Genomic DNA, 26,860 nt, shown 5'->3' with positions numbered 1-26,860 from the left:
TAGCTCAGTGGTAGAGCGTGTTCTTAGCAGGCACGAGGTCCTGGGTTCAAGCCCCAGTCCCTCCATTAAATAAATAAATAAATAAATAAATAAACCTAATTACCTTCTCCTCCCAAAAAAATTTTAAAAAGAAAGAAATGAGGAAAAAAGAATTAATAAATTCACTTAAAAAATGAAATGGGATGAGAAACCTCACTACTTAAAGATATTACAAGGATTAAAGAGAGAAAGTGTTTAAAGCCCATTGTCGGGGGAGGGCATACCTCAGTGGTAGAACCCAGGCTTAGCATGCACAAGGTCCTGGGTTCAACCCCCAGTACCTCCTCTAAAAATAAATAAATGAGTAAACCTCATTACCTCCCCCCTCAAAAAAATAAAAACAATTAAAAAATAATAATGCACATTGTCAGGCTCAATAAACAAGCTTTTACAACTGAAGAGCCTTCTCTGTCACTAACCCCCTACCCAGGGCCGGCCCAGAGCAGACCTTCAGAAACAGGCCTGAGGAGCCAGGGCCTCACTTTCCCCACAGGTAAGAAAGAGCAGGGCCTGGATGGTCCACCTGGCGAGGAGGCTGTGCCCTCTGGGCTGGTGTCCTGTCCCTAGCGCCATGACCCCATCTACGGCCAGGGATCCCCAGGCAGGAGGAAGGCGGGCTGGGGCCTTCGGGGAGCGTGCTCGCTCACCCTTGTGCAGGACGGCGTTGGCGGGCTTGTTCCCAGCGAGAGACTCCTTGGACAGGTGCTGGTGGCTCTCGGCAAGGCACTCCACCTCGGCCAGGCGGGCGTTGAGGGCCATGGCGGGGTGGTTAGGGTCCTGGGTCATGTTGAGGTACGCGGCCCTCCGGAGCTGCTCCTCAATGACCAGTGCCTGCTCCAGCAGCTGCAGGCGGAGAAGAGAGGGATGGCACACGGGCCTGGCCCGCTCCTCCCGCAGCCTCCCCCACAGGCCAGGGCTCTGGCAGAAAGGAGGGAAGAAGGACATACTCCCACCCAGCTGTCCATCCTTAGAGCCCTCTCCAAGCTGGGTTCTCTGCACCCATCAGCCAGGGCAGGGATGCTCGCCCAGCGGGGCCTGGTCCAGAGCAAGGACTCAGCACCTGTTAGTTGACTGACTAAATGACTCCCCTCAACGGACAGCCTGGCCCACATCCAGATATACAGGGAGGGGGTTGCTGCTCCTTTTGCCCCAGGCCCTCCTGTAACCTGTCCTCTTGCAGTCCCCCTCTCCCAGCCTCCGGCCCTGCTGAGGACTGACCTTGAGCCTGAGGACTGACCTTGAGCCTGAGGACTGACCTTGAACTTGAGGACTGACCTTGAACCTGCGGGCCAGGAACTTGTTCTTCATCTCCAGGTAGTTGCCCTTGTGGATCTCAGACTTGAAGGGCTCGTTGAGGATCATGTATCTCGGGTCGTTCTGGATGTCCTGCCAGCGGGCATAGCCGTGCCTGGGTGGGGCGCCGTTAAGGGCAAACCTGACTGTGGGGTGGGGGCGGGGGACCAGCCTGGGGTCTGGTGCCCTGGCTTTGTGCTCTCAGGACAGTCATTAACCTTGGCTGCAAGATGAGCATGTGGATGAGGTGACATGACAATCACTGGACACTGACAGGTGCCCTCAGGGGCCCAGACATGGCACTGAGGCTTCACCCCTAAAATCCAGATGCTGGAAACATCCTCACCCCCAGCAGCTGTGCCGTGACCCTGTTTGGAAATAGGGTATCTGGAGATGTAATCAGATTAAGAAAGGGCCATACTGAGGTGGAGTGGCCACTAACCCAGGGACTGATGTCCTTATGAGAAGAGGAAATTTAGACACAGACAATAGACCCCCAGGGAAGAAGGCCACGTGACAATGGAGGCAGAGACTGAAACGATGCAGCAGCCAGCCAAGGGATGCTGAGGAAGGGGTCTCCCCTGGAGGCTTCAGAAACTAAACAAATGCAACAAAGTGATCTTGTCCAAGGTCCCACAGTTAGCCAGGGGCAGAGCCAGATCTAAATCCAGGCAGGCTGGCTCCAAACATCTAAATCTCCACAACGAGGATTAGTCGACTACGGCCCACAGGTCAAGTCCAGCCCACAATTTGTTTTTGTAAATAAAGTTTTATTGGAACATGACCACAATTGTTGGTGTACGTCTTGTGGCTACTTCTGCTACTGTGGCAGGGTGGAGGAGTCCTCTGCCAAGCCTGAAATATCCCCTCCCTGGCCTCTTACAGGAAAGGCCTGCCAATTGATCCCGGATCGACAACACCCCGCTTCTCGTTATAATAACCAGCCGCCCTCAAGGCTGCCATGAAGGCCAGCTTTGCTGGGGTGCACTCCCCGGTAGCTGTGTGGCCTTCTTCTAGCTCTGGGAGGTCTGTACTCAAATATCGCCTCCTCTGACCTTCCCACATTAAATGCAACCCACTCCCAAAGCTCCCTTTGCCCCTCCCCAGCCTTTATCGTGTTCAATGAACCCCACACCTTGCTAATTTATGTTGTTCACCAGCTACACCCAGTAGGACGTGAGCTCCAGGTGGAAGGGATTTGGGGCTGTTTCGTTCATGGCTGCATCCTCCATGCCTAGCACAGGGTAGGTGATCAGTAAAGCTGGAACTGGAAATTGAATGAATGAATGAAAGCCCTCCCACATGGTGAATCCTCTTAGTTGTCATTACGGGGAGGGGGTGAGGTCTGCATCACGTAGGAGTTATAACGGAGCACTCATTGTGGGGTCAGACGGGTGGGCTGTGTGTCCCTGGGGAAGTCACTTGGCCTCTCTGTACAATAGAGATCACAGAAGTGACCCTCTTGGAAGGCTGCTGAGAAGATGAAGTGAGTACTGAGTGTAAAGGGACAAGTTACTGTTATGGTCACGGTCATTGTCACCACCATCATCACCAGGAAAGGGACCTTGGCATCTGGTCCAGAGCACCGGCTCCTGGCTCCTCACCCTACATGCCCCACACCCCTCCCTGAGGTCCACAGGGGAACAGCCCAGAGCCCTGCCCAGCCTGCTTTGGCCAAGGATACGTTACGATGCCCGCCAGCAGCCAGTAGTCATGGCGCCGGTGCCAGATGTCGTAGATTTTTCCCGAGGACACAGCGGCACGTTCCTCGTTCTGCCACAGTGTGTGTAGCTCTGGGAAGCCGGCCAAGGGAAGCAGAATGAGGTGCCCCCGAGCCCATCATGGAGGCGGGCCTAGGAAAGCCTCCCCCACCGCCTACCATCTCCCCACCCTTAGAGATTCAGTGTTCAGTACCACTATGAAAGGTTTGGATTTATGTCAACCATTCACACATTAGTATAAAATAGCCATTGGCCCAGACTCCTGGGACCCACAGTCAGGAAGCCTATGCCACACAGAGCTCTCAGTCCACGGCCCCACACCAATACCTGTGAAGCCCCCGTCTGCAATGTTGAACATGAATTTGAACTTCCCACTCCTGTCCTCCTTCTTCCCCTCCTCATCTTCCTCTTTGTCACCATTTTGCTGTGTTTCAATGGGCTCCTTCTCCTCCGCTTTAGTGTCATCTGTGGGAGGACAGACCCATGTTCATTCATCCATCTAAAAGGCACTGCCCAGGGGCCTCTCTCCACCAAGCACTGGGGACCCAAAGGCAAGCAGGAAACACATCTCCCCGTCGCCAGGGGCTCACTGCTCCCAAGGGATTTTAAACAGAAAAACCAGCAGCCCCCTCTCTCCGTGCTGAGCAGGGAGGGCTGCTCCTCCCCCAGCAAGTCAGGACCACCTGGGAACAGGGGGAAGCGCACTGAGAGAAGGCAGCTTGTGCTCAAGGTTGGCAGTGCTGCCTTAGGGCTTCGGTCTGAGGACGACTGTTCCAGAACAGACCAGTACTTAGAGGCACACAGGCTTCCAGATGAACCCCAAAGGCTCCAGGACAAACTCTCTGACCAGCCCTGCTTTCTCCTGGTTGTGACCGGGGCCATGGGAGGGGTCAGGAGAGAGGAGGTGGGGGTCTGTCCCCTGATGGGTTGGCGAGTCCCAGCTCCCCATCATCAGCTCCAGTCAGGGCCATGGGCCCAGGGAACAGTGCTCAGGAGGCCACAGGAGGCCTAAAGGATCCGGATGGCTCCCTCAAGTGGCTAAGGGACACAGGACAGAAGACACGCAATAGCCCCAGACCTGGTCTGAAATCATTGCCATCTCCTCTGCTGTGAATCAAGCTTAGCTCCAGCTTGTCCAGAATTTTCTCCTTCTCCAGAAGCACTTCTTCTGCAAGACAAAGGACATTCATAGAGTGGAGAGGGGTCTGGAAGGGCAGAGGGGGCTCCGGGCTGGCGGCTTTCCCCATGGTGCTTTAGCCACACATGGGATCTTACCCATCATCTTAGGAGTCCAATGGACAGGCAGGCACCGTCAAGGAGGTCTTCTGGGAAGGCGGGGCAGGAGCGGGACCTCTCCCCACCCACCCTACCCAGCAGCACCCTCCTCCCAAACACCTCAAGGCACAGTCCCCAAATCCTTCCAGAGGACCAGCGATAACCAGAGGACTCAACGTTCCCGCCACGTGTCCAGCCTTCATTAACACAAACCCCTCTTACAAACACCCAGAAACGTCAGGCAAAACCGATCACATTAAAAAATACACACACACACACATATAAACAAGTTTCTACTATAGTACAGCATAGGGAACTATAGTCAGTATCTTGCTGTAATCTATAATGAAAAATAGAAAAAGAATATATATATATATACATGTACGACTGAAACATTACGCTGCACACCAGAAATTGACATATAGTAATTAACTATATTTCAATTTTAAAAAAACACATAGATAAACAAGTTTATACTGCACAGCACAGAGAACTATACTCAATATCTTATAACATATAATACAAAAGGACATGAAAAGGAATATACGTTTGCATGTGTATGACTGAAACATTATGCTGCGCACCAGAAATTGACACATTGTAACTGACTATACTTCAATTAAATACATACATACATACATACATACAAACCACATGGGTGTGCTTACCAGAAGAAAAGGAAATCAGGTGCCATAAATGAAGGAAAATTAAAAGGTCAAGACACATATGCCAGGGGCCTGGGCAGGGGATGAGCAGACACCAGTGGGCTCCAGCTGTGTCTCAACACCCAGACAGAAAGGATGAGGCCACAAGCCCCAAAGATGCAAAGAACCCAAATGAACTGGAATTAAACCAACATGCTCCAACCACCATGCTCTCTGCAAAAGAAAGTTCCATCCACCAGCTCATGGCCAGCCTGCCTGGCTCCCACACGGAACCTGGGGGCAGAAAGTCTCCAGTGAAGGGCCAAACCCAACACAAGGGTGTGCAGGCTGTGGAGTCTGAATTGTGCCAAGGAGACTGGTCCTAGACCAGCCAGACCGCTAGTGAGACCACTGGGCCCTGGGCTTCTGGAAATAACGGTGGGGAGGCATCCCTGTTACCCGGGTGATGGGGGTTCCCAGGGACAACACAGTCCCTGACGCAGATGCACCCACCCAAAGCTCAGAAAACAATATCCATTGGCCAGAGAGAAAGGAAGGAAGAGAATTCACAGGAAAATACACATCAAAAAAAAATTTTTTTAAGGAACTTAGAAAAAGCTAGATAAAACTTCAAGAATGAAATACACAATCACTAACATTTTAGACATTTTCATTGCAGATTTCTGTGATGTCCTCCGAGACTTCCTGGCCTTGGAGTACCAGCCTTGCACAGAGTCTCCGGGACTGTGAATGTGGTGGATTCTACTGCAGTAAGCAGGTCATGTGATGAGACTCAGGTGATCTTAAAAGAGGGAGATTATCTAGGTGGGCCTGAATTCATCACACCAGCCCCTTAAAAGCAGAGGTTTTAAAAAAGAAAAAGACATCAGAGATTCAATGCATGAGGGGATTCACTGCACCACTGCTGGCTTGAAGATGGAGTAGGTCCCATGGCAAGAAATGTGGGCAGCTTCTAGGTGCTAAGAACGGCCCCCAGCTGAGAGCCAGACAGGACAAGGGGCCTCAGTCCTCCAACCCCAAGGAGCTGAAGTTGGCCAACAAGAATGAGCTTGGAAGCAGATTTCCCCACAAGCCTCCAGACAAGAACTCAGCCCAGCCAATGCCTTGCCTTGAGTCTTGCAAGTCCCTTGGCAGAGAACCCAGCCACCCTACGCCAGACTTTCAACCCATGGAACAATGAGCTAACACAAGAGTGTTGTTCCATGCTGCTAAATTTGTAATAATTTGTTTTGCAACCAGAGACAATAATATAGATGGATAAGTTAAAAACAGCTGTATAAACAAAGTAGAAACTGGAGCTAGGTCTGAAGATGACTCAAAAAGCCTTGCAGAGAGACAGGAAACAAAAAAGTAAAAGACGCGAAAGACACGTCTGCCCTCATCTTTCACTAGCCTTGTACCCACTTTCTTTTCTTCGTTGCATCTGAAGTCTGTGGTTGAGCAAGACCTACTCGTGTTTATCACTGATCACTCGTGTCCCCCAGGGGAATGCAAATTCCAAGGGGGGTGCTTTGGCTGTTGGTTCACTGTGTGTGTCCCCAGCGGTGCCTAGGACAGCCCCCAGCAAGCCTTCAATATACATACGCTGGAGGAATGAATGAATCGATGGGTAACAGGAATTCCAGGAGAAAATAAACATAATGGGAGCCAAGATAGCGTTCAAAAAGGGAGTGACTAAGAATTTGCCCATAATCAATAAAAGACACAAGACTCAACTTTAAGAATGACAGTCAGTCGCAAGCAGGATAAATAAAAACTTCATTGTAGTGAAACCACACATGACCAAAGACAGAACATCTTAAAAATGGTCTTTCCAAGTTAGGAAAGATTAAAAAAGGTAGGTTTCCTACAAAGGAGCAACAATTACCCTGAGAGCAGCCTTCTCAGCACAATGAAAGCCAGAATACAAAAGGAATAACATCTTCAAAGTGCTGGGAGAAAACCCCACCTCGAATTTTGCTAACTATTATTCAAGAAAAATACAGTAAGATGTAAAGGAAAAATAACACATGATGAGAGAATTTGCCATCCACAGAAATCTGCTGAAAGCAACAATAAAAGGTCTACTTTGGGAAGAAGGACAGTGAACAATAATGAACAAACGCAAAACTGCTAAGAATGTAAGATCATAAAAGGGATTAAAGATTCAGAAATAAGCAACAGCACGTGGAAGATGAAAAGGGAGTGGGTCACAGCTAAAGTTGCCTACAGCCCTTACAGCATTCAGAAGGCAACATGTTGCAAATGTGAGAGTACAAAATAGAACTGACTGTCAACTATCCAAAGGAGTTTGGGGTGGAGGCGGGAAATAAAAAGAAAAACTGATCAATCCAAGAGATATCAAGGGGGAAAAAAGAAAAAAAAGGCAAGGGGAATAGAAAGCACAAAACAAGAACAGAGATTCATCTAAACACCTAGCTATTACAATAAATGTAAAGAGATTAAACTTGCTAGCTAAAAGGTAGAGATTCTATGATTACATTTAAAACAACAAATCCCACCATATACTGTTTACACGATGCACACCTAAAACATAATTACACAGAGTAAAAGGAAAGGAAAGGAAGGAAACACTTGCAAATCATATCTGATACGGAACATGTATCTATAAAAAACTCATATAACTCAACAATAAAAAGACAAATAACCCAATTAAAAAATGGGCAAAGGATCTGAAAAGACAGTTTCTCCAACAAAGATACACAAATGGCCAATAAGCACATGAAAAGATACTCAACACTTTTATGCAAAAGGGAAATACAAATCAAAGCCATTTGAGATACTACTTATCACCCACTAGGATAGCTAAAATCAAAAGGACAGATAATAACAAGTGTTGACAAGGATGTAAGGAAACTGGAACCCTCATACAATGCTAGTAGGAATGTAAAATGGTGCAGCCACTGTAGAAAAGAACCTGGCAGTTCCTCAAAGTGTTAACCATAGAGTCATCATACAACCCAACAATTCCACTCCTAGGTATCTACTCAGAGAATTGAAACCTACGCCACACTAATACCTGCACACAAATGTTCGCAGCAGCCTTATTCACAATAGCCAAAAAGCAGTAACCCAGAGGTCCACCAATTGATGAATGGGTAAATAAAATGTGGTCTGTCCGCACAGGAGAATGTTACTGAGCAAAAAGGAAGGATGTTCCCATACCTGCTACAATATGGACGAACCCTGAAAACACTATGCTCAGTGAAAGAAGTTGCATACAAAAAGGCATATATTTTACGATTCCATTTATATGAAATGCCCAGAGCAGGCAACTCCACAGAGACAGACAGTGGATGAGTGGCTGCCAGGGGCGCGGGGGAGGAGAAAATTGATAGTGACTGTTAATGGACAGGGCTTCTTTTGGGAATGATGAAAATGTTCTAAAATTAATTGTGCTGATGGTTGTACAACCTTGTGAACGTACTAAAAACTACTGGGCGGTACACTTCAAATGCGTGAACTGTCTAGTATGTGGGATTATATCACAATAAAACTTTTATTTACATTTTTAAGTAAAGGGATAGAAAAAGATACACCAAGTACATACTAAACAAAAGTAAGCTTGATCCAAATCAGCCTAAATAAACTTTAAAGCAGAAAGTATCAGAAGGGATAAGGAGGCCATTACATAATAATTAGAGGGACACTTCTCCAGAAGATGACAAAAAACCTGAACCAATATGCACCTAACAACCCAGTTCCAAACTATATGAAGCAGAATCCGGCCTTGCAAGGAGAGACATTAATCCACAATCACAGCGAGAGATTTTAACACAAGTCTCTCAGACCTGACTGATCAAGGGAAACCAAAAATGAGTAAGGATATAAAAAATCTAAACATCATAATGATCTAATGCATATATTTAGAACCTGACACCCAGCAACGAAAGAATAGACGTTCTTTTCAAGCACATGTGACCATTTACAAAATCTGACCACATTAAGCCAGGAAGCAGATTTCAACAATATCATATAGAAACAATATCATACAGGCTCGTGTGTTCAGAACACAACGCAATTGACTCAGAAACCACTAATAAAAAGGAAATCCTGAACTGTACAGTAGGAAAAGGTAAAGCCCCTGGTGCTCCCCTCACCCTGGGGCAGCCCACCACCCAGCCAAGGACAGACAGAGTAGCACACAGCCTGGCCACCCTTCTCTGACCCAGGGCAACTGAGGCCAGAGACCAAATCAGGGGGGAAACCCGCACCTTTCGGCAGCTGCTCCGGGGAGGGCTGGGCCTTCTCCGTCTCCTCCAGTCGCTCCTCTCGGGCCCTCTCCTTTCCATCAGAGCTCTCATGCTTGTCCTCGCCCTCCACTCTGTCCAGGGCAGTTGGCAGGGCCTGGGGAGGACAGACTCGAGAGCTGCGGGGCCTGGGGTCTCAGCAGGAGTAGATGCAGGGAACAGGCACTGGGCTAGGAGCCCACTCTCCCGGCTCCCCCTGCTTGTTCCTAACCTGCTTCCTAGACCCAGAGGCTCCAACTCAGAGCCAGGGGGCCTGGCTGCTTGGCCAAGGCCTGAGAAGGCCCCCAAACCCAAATCCCACCCAACACCCGCAGAGGCCCAAACACCAGCGTCTTCCGTACCTGGATGTCTGGGGACTTCTTCGGCTTCTGCACCCCCAGCTCCTTCTCATCCATGTAGCCCAGCTGGGCTTCCATTTTGTCTGAAAGACCAAAGGAAAGGGGTGAGACCGGTGGGCTCAGGTGGGGAGGGGGAGAAGGGCAGAAAATGGGGTATCAGAGGGGAGAGGAGGGCTCCTTCTGAACCAGGCGCCTCCAGGAGAAGGCCCGGTGAGCCAGGTGAGCCCATCCGGAAGCAGGGAGGTGAGGTGGGTGAAGGCCCGGACTGGGACCCTGGACGGCTGGATGTGGTTCTGGCTTTCAGGCCAGCAGACTGGCTGTATGCCTCCTCCACCCTGAGTCAGTTCTTAGCATTGCCCCACATGCTCTACCCCACTCCACATCACGGATAAGAAAACAGAGCGCACGAGGTAAGTGACTTGCCCAAGGTCACATGGGGCCAGGAAGTAAACTAGGCTTGTCCACCTCCAGAGGGCACACTTGTGTCCAGGAACAGCATGTTCTCATTCTGTCACCTGTCAGCCTGTCACCTGGGATAGGCAGGATGCCCCAGGCGTGCAGGGCCCAGCTGAGGGAAGAAGACACTTTGCCCAGATAAATACACGAATCGCCAAAAAGACACTAGGAGACAAACGCCCCATAAGGAAGGGCAAAGCAACGGAGAAGACATCTCCCCAAAGAGGCGCAAACGGCCCGGAAGCATATGAAAAGACTCTCAGCGCCTTCAGCCATCAGAGATGTAAGTCAAAATCAGTCCCACTAGGATGGCTGTGAGCAAAAAGTCAGATAAGTGCCGAGGAAGATGTGGGGAAGTCGGAGCCTCATATGTGGCTGGTAGGAATGTAAAACGGTGTGGTCGCTGTGAAAGTTTGGCAGTTCCCCAAAATGTCATCTCACGTGACCCAGCGATCCCACTCCCAGCCACACGCCCCAGAGAAATGAAAACACATGTTTTCCCTCGAACACAAATGTTCCCAGCAATGCTACTCAAAATACTATTCACAACAACTGAAGGTAGAAACAACCCCAAATCCATCAGCTGACGAACGCGTACACAAAACGAGCTGAAGCCAAACAATGGGCTATCGCTCAGCCCCAAAGAGGACCCGAGGGCTGATTTGCGCTGCAACGCGGATGGACCTTGAAGACACTATGCTAGTGAAAGAAGCCAGACACAAAAGGCCACATAGTGTGTAATTTCATTTGCATGAAATATCCTGAACACTGAACAGGCAAACCCACAGAGACAGAAAGTAGATGGGTGGTTGCCGGGAGGGGCTGGAGAACAGGGAGAGGGAATGGGGAGTCACGGCTAATGAGTACGTTTTGGGGGTGGGGGTGATGAAAACATGCTGGAATTAGAGGCAATGGTTGCACTAGAAACCACCAGACAACACACTTTTAAAGGCTGAATGTTACGGTTGTGTGAATTACATCTCAAAACTGTCATTAAAAAGAAAAACTCAGGGGAGCGACGCTTCTGCGGGCAGAAGCTTCGGGGGGAGGGAGGCCATGCTTTGTGGGGTCTCCTGGGGCCTCACCACCTCCCATGACCCAGGTGCCCTCCCCTGCTGGTCGGAGCCCAGACCTGGCAGGCCCAGCGGGGCAGGCAGAAGGTGGGCAGGGCTGGCGGGCACAGGTGTGTTGGGATCCGAGGAGATAACCTCGCCTGGCTTCTTGCCCTCGGGGCCCTCGGGGATCAAATCCGGGGTGCTGTACTTCCCGTTGACGTGCTCAAACTCCTGAACCTGGGGGAGGTGGGAGGGAAGGGTGGGGGAGGTGGTCACAGCTCAGAGCTAAGGGCCTCAGGGCAGCCGATGGGACTGGGGGCATCCCAGGCTTGGGGTGGCTGCCCCATCCACCAGAGGCTGGCCAAGCCAAATGCACTTCTGACCATCAACCCCATGCCAGGTCCGACCCCCACCCTAGTCTCCACCTGCGATCCTGGCCTCTAGGCCCCCCACACTCCCACCCAGAGAGGCATTCTGGGTCAGTCCCTTAGCCTGATTCAGACCCTGGGCAGCTGTGTGACCCCAAGCCAGGCACTTGCCCTCTGCCTTCTGACCCCCAGGGACACACCAGGGCCATGGGCGGCCGCCAGGAAAGGCCCGGGAAAGGCTTACTCACCCACCTTCTTCCTAACTAGTGACATGACCCCGATGCGCGTGAGTACGTGCTGTCTGGAGAGGCCCTCGCGGGGCACGCCGTCCGCGAAGGTCTCGGCGCCGTCAGCCCCCGGCTCACACAGGTGCCGCATGAAGAGGGACACATAGGCTCTGGGGTGGGGGGGACTGGGGCTCAGGGAGTGGGGGGCTGACAGGACCCTCTGAGAGGGCTGGCAGGACCCCTGGGGGACCCCCTGGTTGGAATCCTCACCCATCGCACCTGCCTCCCAACCAGGCCTGCTGGGTCAGGCCCCAGGGAAGGATACAGGGTGCCTCCCAGGCAGGGGAACCTCCTGGGCCAGCTCTCTCTCACTCAGGACAACCCAGATCCTTCTCGCTGCCATTAAACCAGCTGCTCTGGCAGAGGAGGCTGGTAAGCATTTTCTGCAAACAAGCCCCGCCCCGGCCCGGCCCCCAGCTGCCCGAACACCCCACGGCGGTGAGTTGTCCAGGTGCCCTCCGCCTGGTGGAGACGCTGCCCACTGTGCTGGCTCGCCCAGCTGAAGACGGCCCATGCCGGGGTGGGCGGCCACACCCTGGGCCACCACCTCAGCCCCTTTACCTAAATTCCTTCTCGCTCTTTCCGCGAAGGTCCCGCACCAGCCAGTGGGAGTTGAAGGCGTCCTGAGGGGGCATGCCCCAGCGCATGATGGCGTTCAGAAAGGCCTTCCGCTGCCTGGCGTTGAAGCCCAGCACCTGGGCCGGGTGGGGAGCGGCGAGGGGGAGCAGGGAATTCAGAGATGAGGGAGAAAGGCACCGGCAGGGGAGGAGGCAGGTAGGGGCACTAAGAAGGTGGGGGCCTCCAGCCGGGGCCGGACCCAAAAGGCAGAGCCCAGACCCGGGGTATGTCCCAGCTCCCCCTCTACTTCGCGTATGACCCAGCATAGCCCCCAGCTCTCCCGTCCCTCCTCCACACCCCAGGGGTGGCAGCTGGGGTGAATTCTGTTCTGAGAGGGGATGAGGTAAATTGGGAAAGCGGGGGTGCAAGCAGGCCCCACCTCAATGTTACCGCCAACCCGGGCAAGAAGAGGGGGCAGGGGCTTGTCCCTGTCGCTTTTCAGCTGTCTCCTGGATTGTCGCCGTCCACCTGGGGGAGCAGCCCCACCACAAGCCCTCAGCAGGTCCCAGGGTGTCCGGACACACCCCATCCACCAACTCGCCCCAGGACAGCAGGACCCTTCAGGGGCCACTCCAAAGGATGGATGCTTGTCCGGATGCTTGTCCTGATGCCCCCAGGGGGCCCCTGGGCTGGCCATCAGCTCCCCGACACACAGCTGGCCCCAGCCCAGGGTCACTCCACCCCAGCACTGAGACTCACTCTGCCCTTCTGGCCTTTCCTCAAAGTCCTCATCCTCATCCTCGGAGCCAATGGAATATTCGGACTGGTTGTCTGACAGCTCATCCTGCCATTCTGTGGGGGGTCAGGCAGAGGAGCGCAGAGTGAGCTGTGCAAGCAGCCCCCGACACCCAGGGCCACACCCACGCCTTACACCCCAGCCCAGTAACAGTGCCAACGAAACCAGACCATGGACTTCTAGGGAACACACTTCACAACCCCAACAAACTACACTGTACCCGAACATGCTTTTCCATCATTGCCCCTGTTTTACAGATGGACAAACTGAGGCTTGCCTAAAGTCTCACCACTAGAAGTCACTGGACCACTACCCATCTTGTTCCCGCAAACAGCCAACACCCCACACATGCCCCCGAGCCCCCTTTCTCCAAGAAGCCCTCCCCACAGCCTCCCAGCTCAGGACAATCCAGCACGGTGCTTGCTCTCCAGCCCCCGGGACTTCTTGTGGCAGGGGCGCCCTCCCCGTCTGTCGGGACCCTGCCCACCAGACACGCACCCTGGTCCTCCTGGGAGGCATCGTTGTAGTTGACCTGCTTGCGGACACGCTTGCCCTTGCCCAGGCTCCGGGCCAGGTCCTCCTGCTGCTGCTCGTAGTGGTGCCGGAGCAGCTTCTCCCAGTAGTCGGGGTCCACGTTCTCCTCCTGCTTGATGACCTCCCGCTCCACCTCCTCCTGGGGGCACAGGCGCCACGGGCTTGGTGAGGGTGGGACCACTCGCACATGTGGGGAGGGCCATGGCCGGCAACTCTGTCCCCTGGAGGCCTCGCCGTCTCTACCACATCTCACCCTCTAGGGGCTCAAGGATGAATCGGAAAGCCCACCTACTCCAGGAAGCCTTCCCTGATCACCCCAGCCCCAGATGGGCTTCCTCTTCGTGCTCCCGTCCTGGTAATTCATTCATTCATTCATCCATTCATTCATTTCACTCTGCAAGTATTTCCTGGCCTCCTGCCAGGCGCTGGGATACAGAACTGAATAAGCCCCAATCCCGTCCTCAGGAGGCTCCCGGTTTCAGAAGGAAAACTGGCACATGGAAGAAAAATTAGCACCCAGGGTCTGTGTGGAGGGTGCTGGAAGTTGAGGGGTGAGTGAAGGGGCCACTCAGGAGAGACCCAGGAGCCGGCCTCCGGGATAACTGGGGCTTCAGGGTGCAGATGGAGAAGCCGCTCAGGGGGCGAGGGCGGGGCCGCGGAGGGCGGGGCCGCGGAGGGGCGGGGCTTACCACACCGTCCTCTTCGCGCACCACATACTGCGCCACCTTGAAGGAGCTCAGGTATTCATTCATGTTCTGCAGCTCCGTGTCGTCCGTGGCATCCTGGTTCCGGTCCAGTAGCTTAGAGATGGCCGCATCGTCATAGTGGATCACACTGCTGTCCTCCACGTCCTTGTTGTCACCTGGAGGCAGACAGGGTGCAGAGTTGGAGGACCAACAAGATGCCCAGGTCCAGCCGTGGGGCCCCCAGAGGAAGGAGACTCCCAGTGGCCGCCGGGGGTTGCAGCAGAGGAGCGCGGTGACCAGGGGAAGCTGCACTGAAACGGCCCCACTGCCAACCCAGCTGCAGTCCACAGGAACCCAAGAGAGAGACAGGTGGGGGCAGGCAGGGGAGCCTAACAAAACAGCTTGGGGGAACCTCCTCCTCTGCGAGCAGAGGTCTGGGGTGCAGGAGGAGCAGGGGCTGAGCAGGGCTGGCCCCTGCCTGGTGCGGTGCTGGGTGGGGCTGGCCCCTACCTGGCGGGGTGTTGGGCAGGGTAGGCCCCTACCTGGAGGGGTGCTGCCATGCTTTTTCTTCGCACTAGCGGCCAGGGCTCCCCCTTTGGAGGATGGGACATCAGGGATGGGCGTGGCAGGCCGCTGGCCCTGAGACATCATGCCTGTGGGACAGAGGCGGAGTGGCTGCAGGGCTCAGGGGCAGCACCCAGAGATGCCACCCTGCCCCTGCCCATCCTGGCCAGGAGGGGCGGGGACAGAGGAGGGAGAGGCTGCGTGCTGGGGAAGGCACTGGGATGGGTGTGTCTCCAGCAGGGCACCCCCACTCCCACGTCCCAGCACCCTGGGCGCCCACCTTCCACGTCGTCCTTGAAGAGCTCCTCCGTGCCAAACTTGAGGATGTCGTCCAGCTCCTGCTTGGTCATGGAGCCCGACTTGGAGCCCAAGCCAGGCCGCACCACCAGATGGGTGAGCATCATCTTGCGCTTGGCCACCTGCGTGATGCGCTCCTCCACCGAGGCCCGCGTCACAAAGCGGTAGATCATCACCTTCTTGTTCTGCCCGATGCGGTGGGCGCGGCTGAAGGCCTGGGGGTGACGTGCAACTTAGCACCCATGGCTCAACCCAGCTTGGGGCTCAGGGCCATGCACCGGGTGGATGCGGGGAGAACACACAGGTGCTCCTGAGCACCTGCAGCGTGGAACGGCTGCGGGACTGCACGTGGAGAGCTGCATGCACCAGGGCAGCTGTGCTCACATCCTGATCGTGTGCGCACAGTCTCGTGTGGGCCTGGGAGCCTGTGCAGGTGGAACTCGGCGTGACTGCAGGTGTGCAGGGGTGTGTGTGTGAGGGGCAGTGTGGCCAGGGTACTTGATGCAGTGAAGTCACACAGGGCTCTGGTCATGCAGAGTGGTCATGCGGAGGTGAGGTCCGCACCTCCCTGGGAGTGACCACCGGTGGGACTATGAGCCCACCTGTTGGAGATGCACGGCCACCTGCGAGGACAGGGTGTGATATGGGGACAGGCCTGGGTCTCTGCTTTAGATGTCTGAGTGATGTGACCTGGCTGTGATCAGATCTGCGTGGGTGACTGTGCACAGGTGCACACACTTGTGCACAAGACATGAGATTGTGTGTGAACCCCCAAGAGTCGAAGTGTTCAACATGTGAGTGTCCAGCCCCGCCCCAAGAGGGAGTGGCCAGGGGACAGCAGAGTGTGCTTCTGCTGCCACAGTCCCTAGCCCTCAACCCTCCCATCCTTCCTCACCAGCCCCATTTGCCCCCTCCTCCAAGAGGCCTTGTCCCCTCCCTGCCTCCAAGAGGCCTTGTCCCCTCACTCTAGTCCCCTGTTCCTCCCAAAGCGGCCCCCTCTGGGCCCAGGACTCCCCTGTCCTGCCTCCCTCCATGGCCTTGATCCTAAGGGTGATGGGACAGACCAGGGCTAATGGCTCACACAGACGGGTGTGTGTTCTTGGACGCGCCCCCTGCCCTCCCTGGGCTGCTTCCTCTTTTATACAAGGAGGTCGCTGGAGGGGCTCAACTCTCAGGAGGGAGGGAAGGAAAGCCCACAGAACCAGGGGCAGCCAGGGGCCCTCTGAGAGGGCTCTGGTGTCAGGGCCACACACCTGGATGTCATTGTGGGGGTTCCAGTCCGAGTCATAGATGATGACCGTGTCTGCCGTGGCCAGGTTGATGCCCAGGCCACCTGCCCGAGTCGAGAGGAGGAAGCAGAACTGCTGGGCCCCCGGGGCTGAGGAAGAGAGGCAGGTGCCAGGGGATGAGGGAGGGGCGCACCCAGGGAGTGGAGGTGGGGCCAGGGGGCTGGCAAACAGGAAGGCGGGAGGGGAGACCAGAGGGAAAGAGGGGCAGGAACTGTACCCCGTCATAGACAACAACACCACAGCTGTGCCGAGGGAAGCCAGAGGAGGCCTGAGGCTCCAGGTGGGGACAGAGCAGCCCACCTGAGCCCCACGTAACCCCTAACTGTGCTCTGAGCCCTTAACTAACAGGAGGGCGGCAGAATGAGAAGGAATCAATTTTCAAAGCCCAGAAGGGCAAAGAAGAAACAGCAAACAGCCTGCACATATGGGCTCACGCCCTCCTGGCTCCCCCGGCCCAGGATGCTGTCAGGGCAGCCAAGGAACAGTCCGGGTCACAGCTCCAGGGCCTGGGCCACCCCTCTGCACAGCCCCCACTGTCACGAGACAGCGGGTCTCAGGCCCGTTGGAGCCCTTCACTAAGTGGCCAGGGACTGAGCACAGCACCCACTAGAGCTGCCACCAGGTCCCCGATGCTGCAGCCCGTCCCACATCCACGTGGGGGCGCCAGGGCCAGACCCTGAGACTGCGCCCGCTTCCCCTCCGACACGAGCGGGCAAGAGGAAGTGCTGCCTTGGGCATTCGGGCTGTGAGGCCTCAGCCCTGCTCCGAGGGTGGGAGGCCCCAGGGAAGCAGAGCTCATCACTACTTGCTGCAGACCTGCCACTGAGGAGGCACTGGTTCAGCTGCCCCCTTCTCCCTGCAGCCGTTTCCTCCACTACAGCGCCAGCTCCTGTCCTCCCCACCCTCACGTCTCCTTCCCAGGCGAGGAGCAGTGCGCACTGGGAGTCTGGGCAGGCACGGCCCTGCCCCTTCCCCTCTCCTTCCTCTGAGAAGCCCACAGGGAGCGCTGCTCAGCTGTCCCTCACCGCAGCCTGTTTTACTGGACAGGTCCTGTCCAGCCCTGCCTGTAACTAGAGGTTAACTGGTGTCAGTATCAGAAGCCCACAGTCCGTCCGCACCCTCACTGCCTTCCTCCTTGTCTGTTTCTCAGTTCTGATCAGGGGTCATCCACTGGCCCCTCGCATCCTGGCATCCCCATGGAATGAATTCCTTTTACCATTTAAAACTAAGAGGCAGCCATCAGGACCTAAGGACTGGTCTGCTCTGTTCAGCCATTTGAGGAGCAGCTAATTTGACCATAAGCTGGGTGGTCTGGCTAAGATCCTGGCCCGGGAGGAGAGGCAGACAGGGGTCCCAGTCAAGGACTCTCGAGTCAGGTGAGGGTACCGTTGAATCTGTCAATCGCCTCTTGCCGGAGGCCCCCAGTGATGCCGCCGTCAATCCGCTCATACTTGTAGCCCTCATACTCCAGGAAGTCCTCCAGGAGGTCCAGCATCTTGGTCATCTGCAGGGGACATGGTAAGTCTGAGGGGCTGCTGCAGAGCGAGGAACCCCATGGGGCCGTGGCCAGGGACCCCACAACAGTTGAGGGAGGACAGAGCAGCCCACTGAGTGGGGAGACAGGTGGGACCCAGGCAGACCTGATGCGGGGCTCTCTGAACAAGAATGTGGCCTCCAACCTCAACCCCTGGAGCCACTCCATCCCCACAGCAGCCCCACAGCCATCTGCCCCAAACCCAGCTCTGAGCATGCGCCTCCCCGCTCTCACCTCACCGAATGAAGTCCCAAACCCTCACCCTGGCGTTGCAGGTGCCCAGTCCATCTGGGCTTCATTCCCCAATGCGTCCTTCGCACCCTCCAACTATCCCCAATTACCTGGACCCGCTTCCCACCCCCGTACTGCCAGGAACTCAGACGGCACCTCTCGAGTATGCCTTCCCTGACTTCCCTCTTCCCTATGAAAAGGGAAAGGCAGTCCCTGCTTAGCTCCCATAATCCTCCCCTAATCATTCTTGAGAGACAGTTTAGCTGCGTATGAAATGATCAGTCGCCACTTTCCTGTAGTATATTGAAGATTCTGCAGCTGTCTTCTGCCACCTATTGGTGCCAGTATGAAGTCTGAGGACAGTCTGAATTCAGTCAGTCCTTTGTTGGTACTAGGTCTGAAGTGTGGTTTTCCCTACGATGTGCCTAGGGGTTCCTTTATTTATATGTATCTTGCTTGGTACTTCAGAGTGCCCTTCAGACCTGGGATCTCATGTCTTTCTCCAGGTCTGCAAACTCTCATTAGGTCTGGCTTCTTCTGTTTTCTCTGTCTCTTCTTCTGCAACTCCTATTAAAGAATGACCGGAGCCTCTCACGGCATCCTCCATGCAATTTCTCATTTTTATCTTTGTCTCTCTGTGCTGCATTCTGGGGAAATTCCTCAGTGCCAGGCTCCCATTCATCAAGGCTCTCTTCAACAGTGTTGAGAGTTTATCCAATCGGTTGGAATGTTTTGTTTCGATTTCATGCAGATCCTTTTCCTATCCAGTTAGTCTTGTTTCATTTTTTGCTGTTTATGCTTAATTGATTTAATCTTGATTTATGAGTGTTACTCTAGTAATTTTGAGGATCTGAAACCTGTTTCTTTGAAGTCTTTTTCGGGCTATTCTATTATCCTTATCAATTGGCTTCACTTCCTGTCTTGTGGGATGTCTCACCGAATGTTGTCATGAGTTTTGAATTGGGGTTTGTGGGCTTATTTGGGATGGCAGGGCTCTGTCTCCGTCACTCTCTCTGTGGACACTTCTAGAAGTTGTGCAGTTCCTTCTACGTGCTCCCTCGAGGCCTCAGCCCAGAACCATGTCTCACGTTGGCAGGGCGCTGGGGGATTGTGGATCCCAGTCTCCAGGCCAGCCCCCTGTCACAGGCTTGGTCAGCTGCCCCCAGATTCCCCAGCCTGCTGCAGGCCCAGGGTGGGATCAGGGACTGCAGGCAGTAGCAGCGGTTACCTGCTGACTCTTGGACACAGAGGAGCCACATCCTAGTCTCCGCTTTTGAGCAACGGGCCTGGTGCAGTCCTATCATTGGGGAGCACTGCTCACACCAGGCCCCTAGGACCACACTGACCCCCATCACAGAGATGACCTGGGGACTGGATAACTGTCTCTACTTCCGTCTCCCACACTAGACTGTGAATGTCTTGAGGACAGGAGCTGGACCCCCTGTGCCCAGCACAGAGCCTGATGTATGACAGATGCAAAAGGACGAAGGAACGGACCTCTGAGGCTGGACAGTCCTGCCTCTGACCGCCCAAAAGGCGATGCTGTAAGTGCAACTTCAGGATCCAGCTAGAGAGAGGGCCCCCCCTTCCCGAGTTGCCCCCACCACAGGGCTCCTCCCAAACCAACCCCAGGGCCCCACCTTCATGAGAAGCCAGGCTGCAGGGGTGAGGGGCGAGAGCTGTCATCCCAGCCTGGACAGGAAGCTCCAGGAGGAGCAGGCCAGAAGAGGCAGGTGGTGGGGAGGACCAGTGTCCCCCCCACCAATGTGCCCTGAGTGCCTTGAACTTGGCACCCAGCCAGCACCCCTTGGCTGCGTCATGCCAAGGTCCAGAGGAGAGACATTTCACATGCAACCCACGTGGGGACAGTATCAGGCCCTGAAGGCTGCCAGCAGGCTGTGCCCTCAGCTGGCAGGAATGGGACGCCTTCTGCAGGTGGGAGGTGGGCTGGGGAGGCAGAGCCAGCCAGCCACCTGGGGGCAGCTCACCTGCGAGAAGATAAGCACACGATGTCCTTCATCCCGCAGTTTCTTGAGCATCTTCTGCAGCAGCATGAGCTTCCCTGAAGACTTGACAAGCGAGCTGCCATCATAGGAGCCATTGGGCAGGACGGGGGCCTCCTGTAGTCACACCAGAAGGTGGGGCATTGGGGGGGGGGGCCTCTCTCCTCTGGCTCTGCGCCAAAGAGGTCCTGGGGGTTGGACAGCAGCCCAGCAATGGGCTAAGTACCAAGCCCAAGGCCTGGTCAGGCCAGGCTCCACAGGGACGGACAGGCCCAGGGTCACACGGACTCTCCCCACTGGGAGCATGGCTCGGACTTGCTGGCCCCGCCCTCTGTCTCCCCCTGCTGGTACTCCACCAGGACCACAGACATCAATGGATGGACGGATGACACAGTCTTGAGCCAAGCCCACCTTCCCAGCAGGAATCTGGCCTGGCCTCTGCAGTCACTGCAGGGCCATCCAGGCAAGGTCAACCCAGAACCCCAGCTTGGCAGAACGTCAGCCCAGCGTCTGCCGGGCCAGAGTTATGAGAGTGGCCTGGGGTTGCCTCGAGTCTGGGTCGCCCACAGCACAGCCTTCTCACCTAACTATGAGGTGGTCTTTCTGTTTAGGGGTTGGGGAGGGGAAGGTATAAACTGTGGAGGATTTAAATTAGAAACAGAATAGCTGAGGGCATCTTATGTGGACTTTCTCGTCTGATCCTCACCCTTTCAGGTAGATGCTGTCATTGGCCACATTTTGTAGAGGAAAAATCTGAGGCTCTGAGAGGACCACTGACTGTCCCGACACCACAGGGCTGGAGCTAGGTGTCTGATCGAGGGTCCAATCTCACATTTGAATCACTTGGGGGCCCCACCCAGGCCTCCTGACTCCCTGGGTGATGGAGTGGGGCCAGATCAGTCCTCAGAATCCTAGCCTACGGTCCCCTGATGCTGAGGCTGGAGGGGACCCTGGGGTGACCCATTACTTTATGGTCACAAGGAGGGGACAATGGAAGGAGAGGGCCTCCCCAACTGGTGGATGGAAGTAGGTTTTCAGAAACTTCTGGCACAATGGGGACCTGTATGTATCACCTCCAAGTTCTCATACTCAGGGAAGATTGGAGGCTGAGGTTCTGAGCACCTGCCACAGCAGCCAGGGGCACATGGCGACCAAGGACACTTGCCACAAAGGCCACAGATGACCCACCACAGCAGCCACGAGCACCGACCACTGTCTCAGGCACTCACCATGGTGGTCAAGAGCACCTATTATGGTGGCCACAGCGGCAGCCACGGGGACCTACCACAGCGGCCACGGGGAAGAGGTAGGGGTGGTTGCAACACTTCTTCAGGTCCATCATGATGTTGAGCAGCGACACCTGGTTCCCGCCCCCCTTGGAGTTGAGCGCCTCGAAGTTCCGCGTGAGGATGAACTTGTAGTACTTCCTGAGCAGAGGAAGGAGGGGAGGAGGGCTGGCCACACCGGGCCACACCCGCCTCCCAGAGGGCACTCTGCTCTGCACGGAGACTGGGGGCTGGGGGCCAAGCACCCAGTCACAGAGGGACCAAGGGGAGCCCGGAGAGGTGAGGCCCCAGGCCTGGCATCGCCCAGCAAGTTACTGGGGGACAGCACACGAACTCAGGCAGCCCCAACCCAGCTCACTGAAATAAGAAGTGGCCCCAAGAAGGAAGCAGGTGCAAAAGGTGAGTTGAGGCCTCGAGTGGCCCAGGAAGGCGGGCCAGGTCAGGCCCTCCGGGACGAAGACAAGCCCAGGGGCCCCTGGCAGGCTGAGCCCCACTCACTTCTGCATTTGGCTCAGTTCCACACGGACGATCAGCTCGGTCTTGGCCGGCATGTTCTTGAAGACGTCGGCCTTGAGCCGCCGCAGCATGTGCGGCCCCAGCAGATCATGCAGTTTCTTGATCTGGTCTTCCTTGGAGATGTCAGCAAACTCCTCCAGGAAGCCCTCCAGGTTGCTGCAAGAAAGAGATGGAATGAGAGTGTGGAGCAGGTCAAGGCCCTTTACAGAGGGAGCCAGGGTTGGGGTGAGGGAGCAGGCCAGCCAGAGGATCACAGGACAGGCCAGCTGGCTAGTGGGCCAGGAGGCCCTGGTCCTGCTCTAGGTGCCCAGTCTCTGTCTAAGCCTGTATCACCCCCAAACATCACAGCAGTCCCAGCCACAGAGGATACCTTCCTGTTCTCAACGCCGTGCTAGCATGAGGTCCTTAGGACTCTCATCCATATTACAGGTAAGGAAGCTGAGGCTGGCAGGTGCCCAAGGTTATCCAATCCAGTCTGCCCTCTAATCTACATCTCCTGATTCCAAAAGCAGCACTCTCCACCCTGAGCCCCCTTTCTGAGCAGGAAAATGTGGGGGGCAGTGGAGACCAGGAGGCCAGGGATCCATCTTCACCCTCATCTCCAGCACCCCCTTCACTGTGGCCCAGGTGGGCACTTAGATCTTTGGGGAGGGAAAGGAGTGAGCCAGAGGTGTGGGGGCAGGGGCCCAGGAGGACCCCCGGGGTCTGCCGGGGCAGAGCCAAGGGAAAACTGCAGCATTAGCAGCAGCTGACATTTCCTGACTCGCGCACAGTTCGCTGGAGGCAGGCACTGTTAACCCTCCCGTTTTGCTGATGAGGAAACCGAGGCCCAGCGAGCAGTCCCAGGGCCCGGAGGGGCACTGCCACGTCTCCCCTAGCCGCCCCCAGCCCGCCTCCTAACTCACTTGAACCTCTCTGGAGTCAGGAAGTTGAGGAGGTGGAACAGCTCCTCCAGGTTGTTCTGAAGGGGGGTCCCCGTCAGCAGAAGCTTGTAATCGATCTTGTAGCTGTTCAAGACCCTGAAGAACTTCGGGGGAGGAGGGGGCCCGTCAGGGGGCATGGGGCAGCCGGCCCCCCAAGGCAGCTCCGGGGCCCAGCAGGCAGCGCCACCTACCTTGGACTGGTTGTTCTTGAGCCGGTGGGCCTCGTCCACCACCAGGCAGGCCCACTCGATGGAGCCCAGGATGGCCTGGTCGATGGTGATGAGCTCATAGGAGGTGAGGAGGACGTGGAATTTGATCTGCACTTCTTTCTGGAGGGAAAGGGGAGCCTTTGGGAGGAGAGCTGGGAGGAGAGCAGATCACTGTCTCCAGAAATAAAGGCGCGAGGAGGAGGGTGGACAGGAGCCCCCAGAGAGCCCAGGGACTGAGAGGGAGACTTGGGCCGCTGAGCGGAGGGGTCAGCTGCAGCCCAGAGCACCGCACCCGAGAGGCGGGAAGGGGGCAGAGAGGGGCGGGGGGGCCCGTCGGCAGCACCCAGGTTTGCACCCTGCCCTGCCCTTTTGAGCTAGACCTGGTCAAGTTAATTAACCTCCCCAGGCCTCAGTCTCCTCACCTGTAAAATGGGAGCAATACTGTCTATGGGAGGAGTGCTGTGAGAATTAAAAGAGCTAAGTCTGTTCCTCAAAAAATCACACATAGAATTACCACATGGTCCAGCAATCCCACATCTCGGTAGAGAACCCAAAGAAGTGAAAGCAGGAATGAATATTTGCACACCCATGTTCGTAGCATCATTCACAAGAGCCAAAAGGTAGAAACACCCAAGTTTCCTTAAAAAGGAAAGAAATCCTATGGAGAGGGTATAGCTCAGTGGTAGAGCACATGCTTAGCATGTGTAAGGTCCTGGGTTCAATCCTCAGTACCTCCATTAAAAGAAAAAAAAAAAAGACACTATACACAAGGTCCTGGGTTCAGTCCCCAGTACCTTCATTGAGAAAAAAGAAGAAAGCATATTTAAAAAAAGAAAATATTAATTAAAAATAAATAGAGGTGGGGGGTAAAAAAAGAAAAATCCTGACACATGCTACAACATGGATGAACCTTGGGGACGTTATGCCGAGTGAAGTGAGCCAGGACACAAAGGGACAAATACTGTGTGACCCCATAGTGTTTAACGGGCACAGAGTTTCAGTCTTACAGGATGAAAGTCCTGGAGATGGTTGGTGGTGCTGGGGGCACAACAGTGTGAATGTATTTGATGTCCCTAAACTGTGCATGTAAAATGATTATGATGGAAAATTGTAAGTTAAATGTATTTTACCACAATTTAAAAAAACAAAATAAATCAAAAAGCTGAGTCAGTGGAGTGGCCAGCCGGTCACGGTACCCCAGCGTGTCCGGGGGTGTTGTTTCTGTGACCAACCGGCCCACAGGCCCAGCCGTCTGCAGAGTGACCTCCGGGATCACTGAGCCATTCCCTCATTCCACAAACAGTGACTGAGCATCGTTCTGAGACGATGGAGAAAGCTGTGGGAAGGCACCCTGGGGAGCCTGGGGGATGATCGGCAGCCCCCAGTACTGCAGCGAGGTGAGCGCCGAGATTTCCTGCGGGCCTAGCACGTGCCAGGCGTAGCAAGCACTGAGTGCTTCCAGTCCTTGCTTCTCAGAGTGCAGCCCGAGGACCCGCAGAGCGCTCACCACCTCAGACTTTGTCAGGAATGCAGACTCTCAGGCCCCATCCCAGAGCTGCTGGATCAGAACCTGCCCTTCAGCAAGACCCCGGGTGGCCCGGGGGCACAGGGAAGTCCAAGAGGCCCTGCCTAGTGCTTACTCATCCATTCGACCCTCCACAGCTCTGGAGTGGGTCTGTCATCGCCACTTGGCTGAGAAGAACCTGAAGCACAGAAAGGTGAAGTGCCTTGCCAGAGGTCACACAGCTGGTGGACTGGGTTGAAGCGTCCAAAATCCATGTCCACCCAAAACCTCAGGATGTGACCTTTTTTGGAGCTAGGGTCTTTGCAGGTGTAATTAGTTGAGAAGAGAGGAGTGTCTTTATAAGAAAAGGAAATACAGACACATAGGGGAGCCGGCTGTGTCACAAGACAGGCAGAAATTGAAATGATGCAGCTGCAGGAAAAGGATGGCCAAGGAGCACCTGCCACCACCAGATGCTGGAAGAGGCGGGAAGGAGCCACTCCCAGAGCCTCAGGGGGAGCAGGACCCTGCTGACAGGGGGTCCCGGACTCCTGGCCTCCAGAGCCGTGAGAGAGTACGTTTTTGTGGCTGTTTTCAGCACCCCTGTGTGTGGTCTTCTGCTGCAGCAGCCCCAGGACACCAACACAGTGGGTAGCTCTGCCCTTCGCCAGCCACTGCGTCCACCGGAGCCCTAGGGGAGACCCCCCCGGCTGCACTGCAGGGCCCCTGCGCCCCCGGGCCGACCAGGCGCCTCTCCGGGGTCCCCCGGGGAGAAGGGTGCTCACCTTCATGCGGAACACCTTCTTCCCACTCCGAATGGCGTTGTCCTCAAAGGAAAACTCGTTCTCCCGGATCACGGAGCGGCTCTCCTTGTCCCCCGTGTAGGTGACCACGTAGAAGTCGGGTGCCCACATCTCAAACTCACGCTCCCAGTTGATGATGGTGGACAGGGGCGCGCTGACCAGGTAGGGCCCCTTGGAGTGCCCCTGGGGAGGGAGGCGGATGCGGGGAGGCTGCCGGCCCACAGCCAGCACGGGCCACCCCTCCCCAGCCACCCACCGCGGCCCACGAACCTCCTTGTACAGCGAGTAAAGGAAGACGATGGTCTGCACCGTCTTGCCCAGGCCCATCTCGTCGGCCAGGATGGTGTCAGTGCCCTGGGCCCAGGAGAAGCGCAGCCAATTAAGGCCCTCCAGCTGGTAGGGGTGCAGCGTGCCACCCGTGGAGTCGATGTACCACGGCTGTTTGTCAAACTTGACCGTGGGCTGCAAGGGAGGCAGAGGTTCAGACACACCCCAGATCCTGGGCCCCCAGGGGCCGCCCCCCAGGCCTCTGCACACACAATTCTTTCTGCCTGGAATCTTCTTCCCACTCCTCTCATCCCCAGCTTATTCATCTTTGAGGTCTCAGGGGAAATGCCTCTTCATCCAGGAAGTCCTCCCCGACGCCCAGCCTGGCTTAGGTGTTCCCATCGTGTCTTCCCATGAGGACACATGTATTCTCCTATGAGGGCAGTTTCCTTTGCTGGACTCTGATTTTGAGCCCAGCTTGTGGTCACAATTGCTGATCCTGTTCACTCCTGCTTTCTCTGAGTTCCATATAGTGCCCAGGACACAGGGGGCACTTAGCCAACCTTTGATGATGCCAGGGTGCTTAATGCCCAACATCACCCTCTTTGCCTCTTTCACTCTCCAGCACAAGGCCACCTCCCCCATGAAGTCCTCCTGATGTTTCAGACCCATTCACCTTTCCCTGGCAACCCGCAGTCCTAAGGTGAACCCCCGTTTCTGTGCGTACCTGCCATGGGCCCTTGGAAGATAAGCACCTCATGAAACAGGGGGCCAGGGCCCAGGGCCGGGTGCTAGCAGAAACCCCAGAGAGGTTGGCTAAATGAATACAAGTCAACCTTCCACTCCCTGACAGGCTCAAAGCTCCCGGGGCAGGCTGTGGGTCTCCTCCCCCTAAACAGGTAAGAATGGTGCGTGATTTGCACATTAGCTGTTGCGTTCTGAAGTAAGAGACACTTTCCGATTTAAATACTTGGAATTAGCTCATCTAAAGTAATGCAATTTCGTGAGCCACGCTGAGCAGAGACTATTTGCTCCCCAGTTGGTGCACTGGTAAGCCATCCTTCAGATCGCTCTGTCCTCTGGGAGTTGCCCCTCTGCATGAGGCTGGGGACT

The 26,860-nt window shown here is 55.2% G+C and overlaps 1 protein-coding gene across 2 annotated transcripts in view; it reads right to left on the bottom strand.

Annotated features, from left to right (window-relative positions):
- The window catches only part of CHD5 (chromodomain helicase DNA binding protein 5), a 60,524-nt gene that overhangs the window by 5,401 nt on the left and 28,263 nt on the right, over window positions 1-26,860 (bottom strand). For both annotated transcript variants that reach the window (XM_031463915.2, XM_031463917.2), the window contains exons 14-38: window positions 25,751-25,942; window positions 25,463-25,663; window positions 23,156-23,293; window positions 22,947-23,068; window positions 22,024-22,197; window positions 21,525-21,666; window positions 20,225-20,356; window positions 17,858-17,975; window positions 16,436-16,560; window positions 15,166-15,397; window positions 14,864-14,974; window positions 14,325-14,497; window positions 13,600-13,774; window positions 13,065-13,157; window positions 12,745-12,833; window positions 12,309-12,442; window positions 11,713-11,857; window positions 11,170-11,329; window positions 9,585-9,664; window positions 9,208-9,340; window positions 4,132-4,221; window positions 3,381-3,518; window positions 3,017-3,125; window positions 1,315-1,447; window positions 687-882 (exon numbers count right to left, since the gene is read on the bottom strand). In XM_031463915.2, coding sequence (XP_031319775.2) covers window positions 687-882; window positions 1,315-1,447; window positions 3,017-3,125; window positions 3,381-3,518; window positions 4,132-4,221; window positions 9,208-9,340; window positions 9,585-9,664; window positions 11,170-11,329; window positions 11,713-11,857; window positions 12,309-12,442; window positions 12,745-12,833; window positions 13,065-13,157; window positions 13,600-13,774; window positions 14,325-14,497; window positions 14,864-14,974; window positions 15,166-15,397; window positions 16,436-16,560; window positions 17,858-17,975; window positions 20,225-20,356; window positions 21,525-21,666; window positions 22,024-22,197; window positions 22,947-23,068; window positions 23,156-23,293; window positions 25,463-25,663; window positions 25,751-25,942 — 3,535 coding nt within the window. The remainder of the gene's footprint in view (window positions 1-686; window positions 883-1,314; window positions 1,448-3,016; window positions 3,126-3,380; window positions 3,519-4,131; window positions 4,222-9,207; window positions 9,341-9,584; window positions 9,665-11,169; window positions 11,330-11,712; window positions 11,858-12,308; window positions 12,443-12,744; window positions 12,834-13,064; window positions 13,158-13,599; window positions 13,775-14,324; window positions 14,498-14,863; window positions 14,975-15,165; window positions 15,398-16,435; window positions 16,561-17,857; window positions 17,976-20,224; window positions 20,357-21,524; window positions 21,667-22,023; window positions 22,198-22,946; window positions 23,069-23,155; window positions 23,294-25,462; window positions 25,664-25,750; window positions 25,943-26,860) is intronic.

The sequence above is a fragment of the Camelus dromedarius genome, chromosome 14 (assembly GCF_036321535.1).
Source record: "Camelus dromedarius isolate mCamDro1 chromosome 14, mCamDro1.pat, whole genome shotgun sequence".
NCBI lineage: Eukaryota > Metazoa > Chordata > Mammalia > Artiodactyla > Camelidae > Camelus > Camelus dromedarius.
The sequence above is the reverse complement of the archived record's forward strand: the minus strand, read 5'-3'. Positions and strand labels throughout refer to the sequence as shown.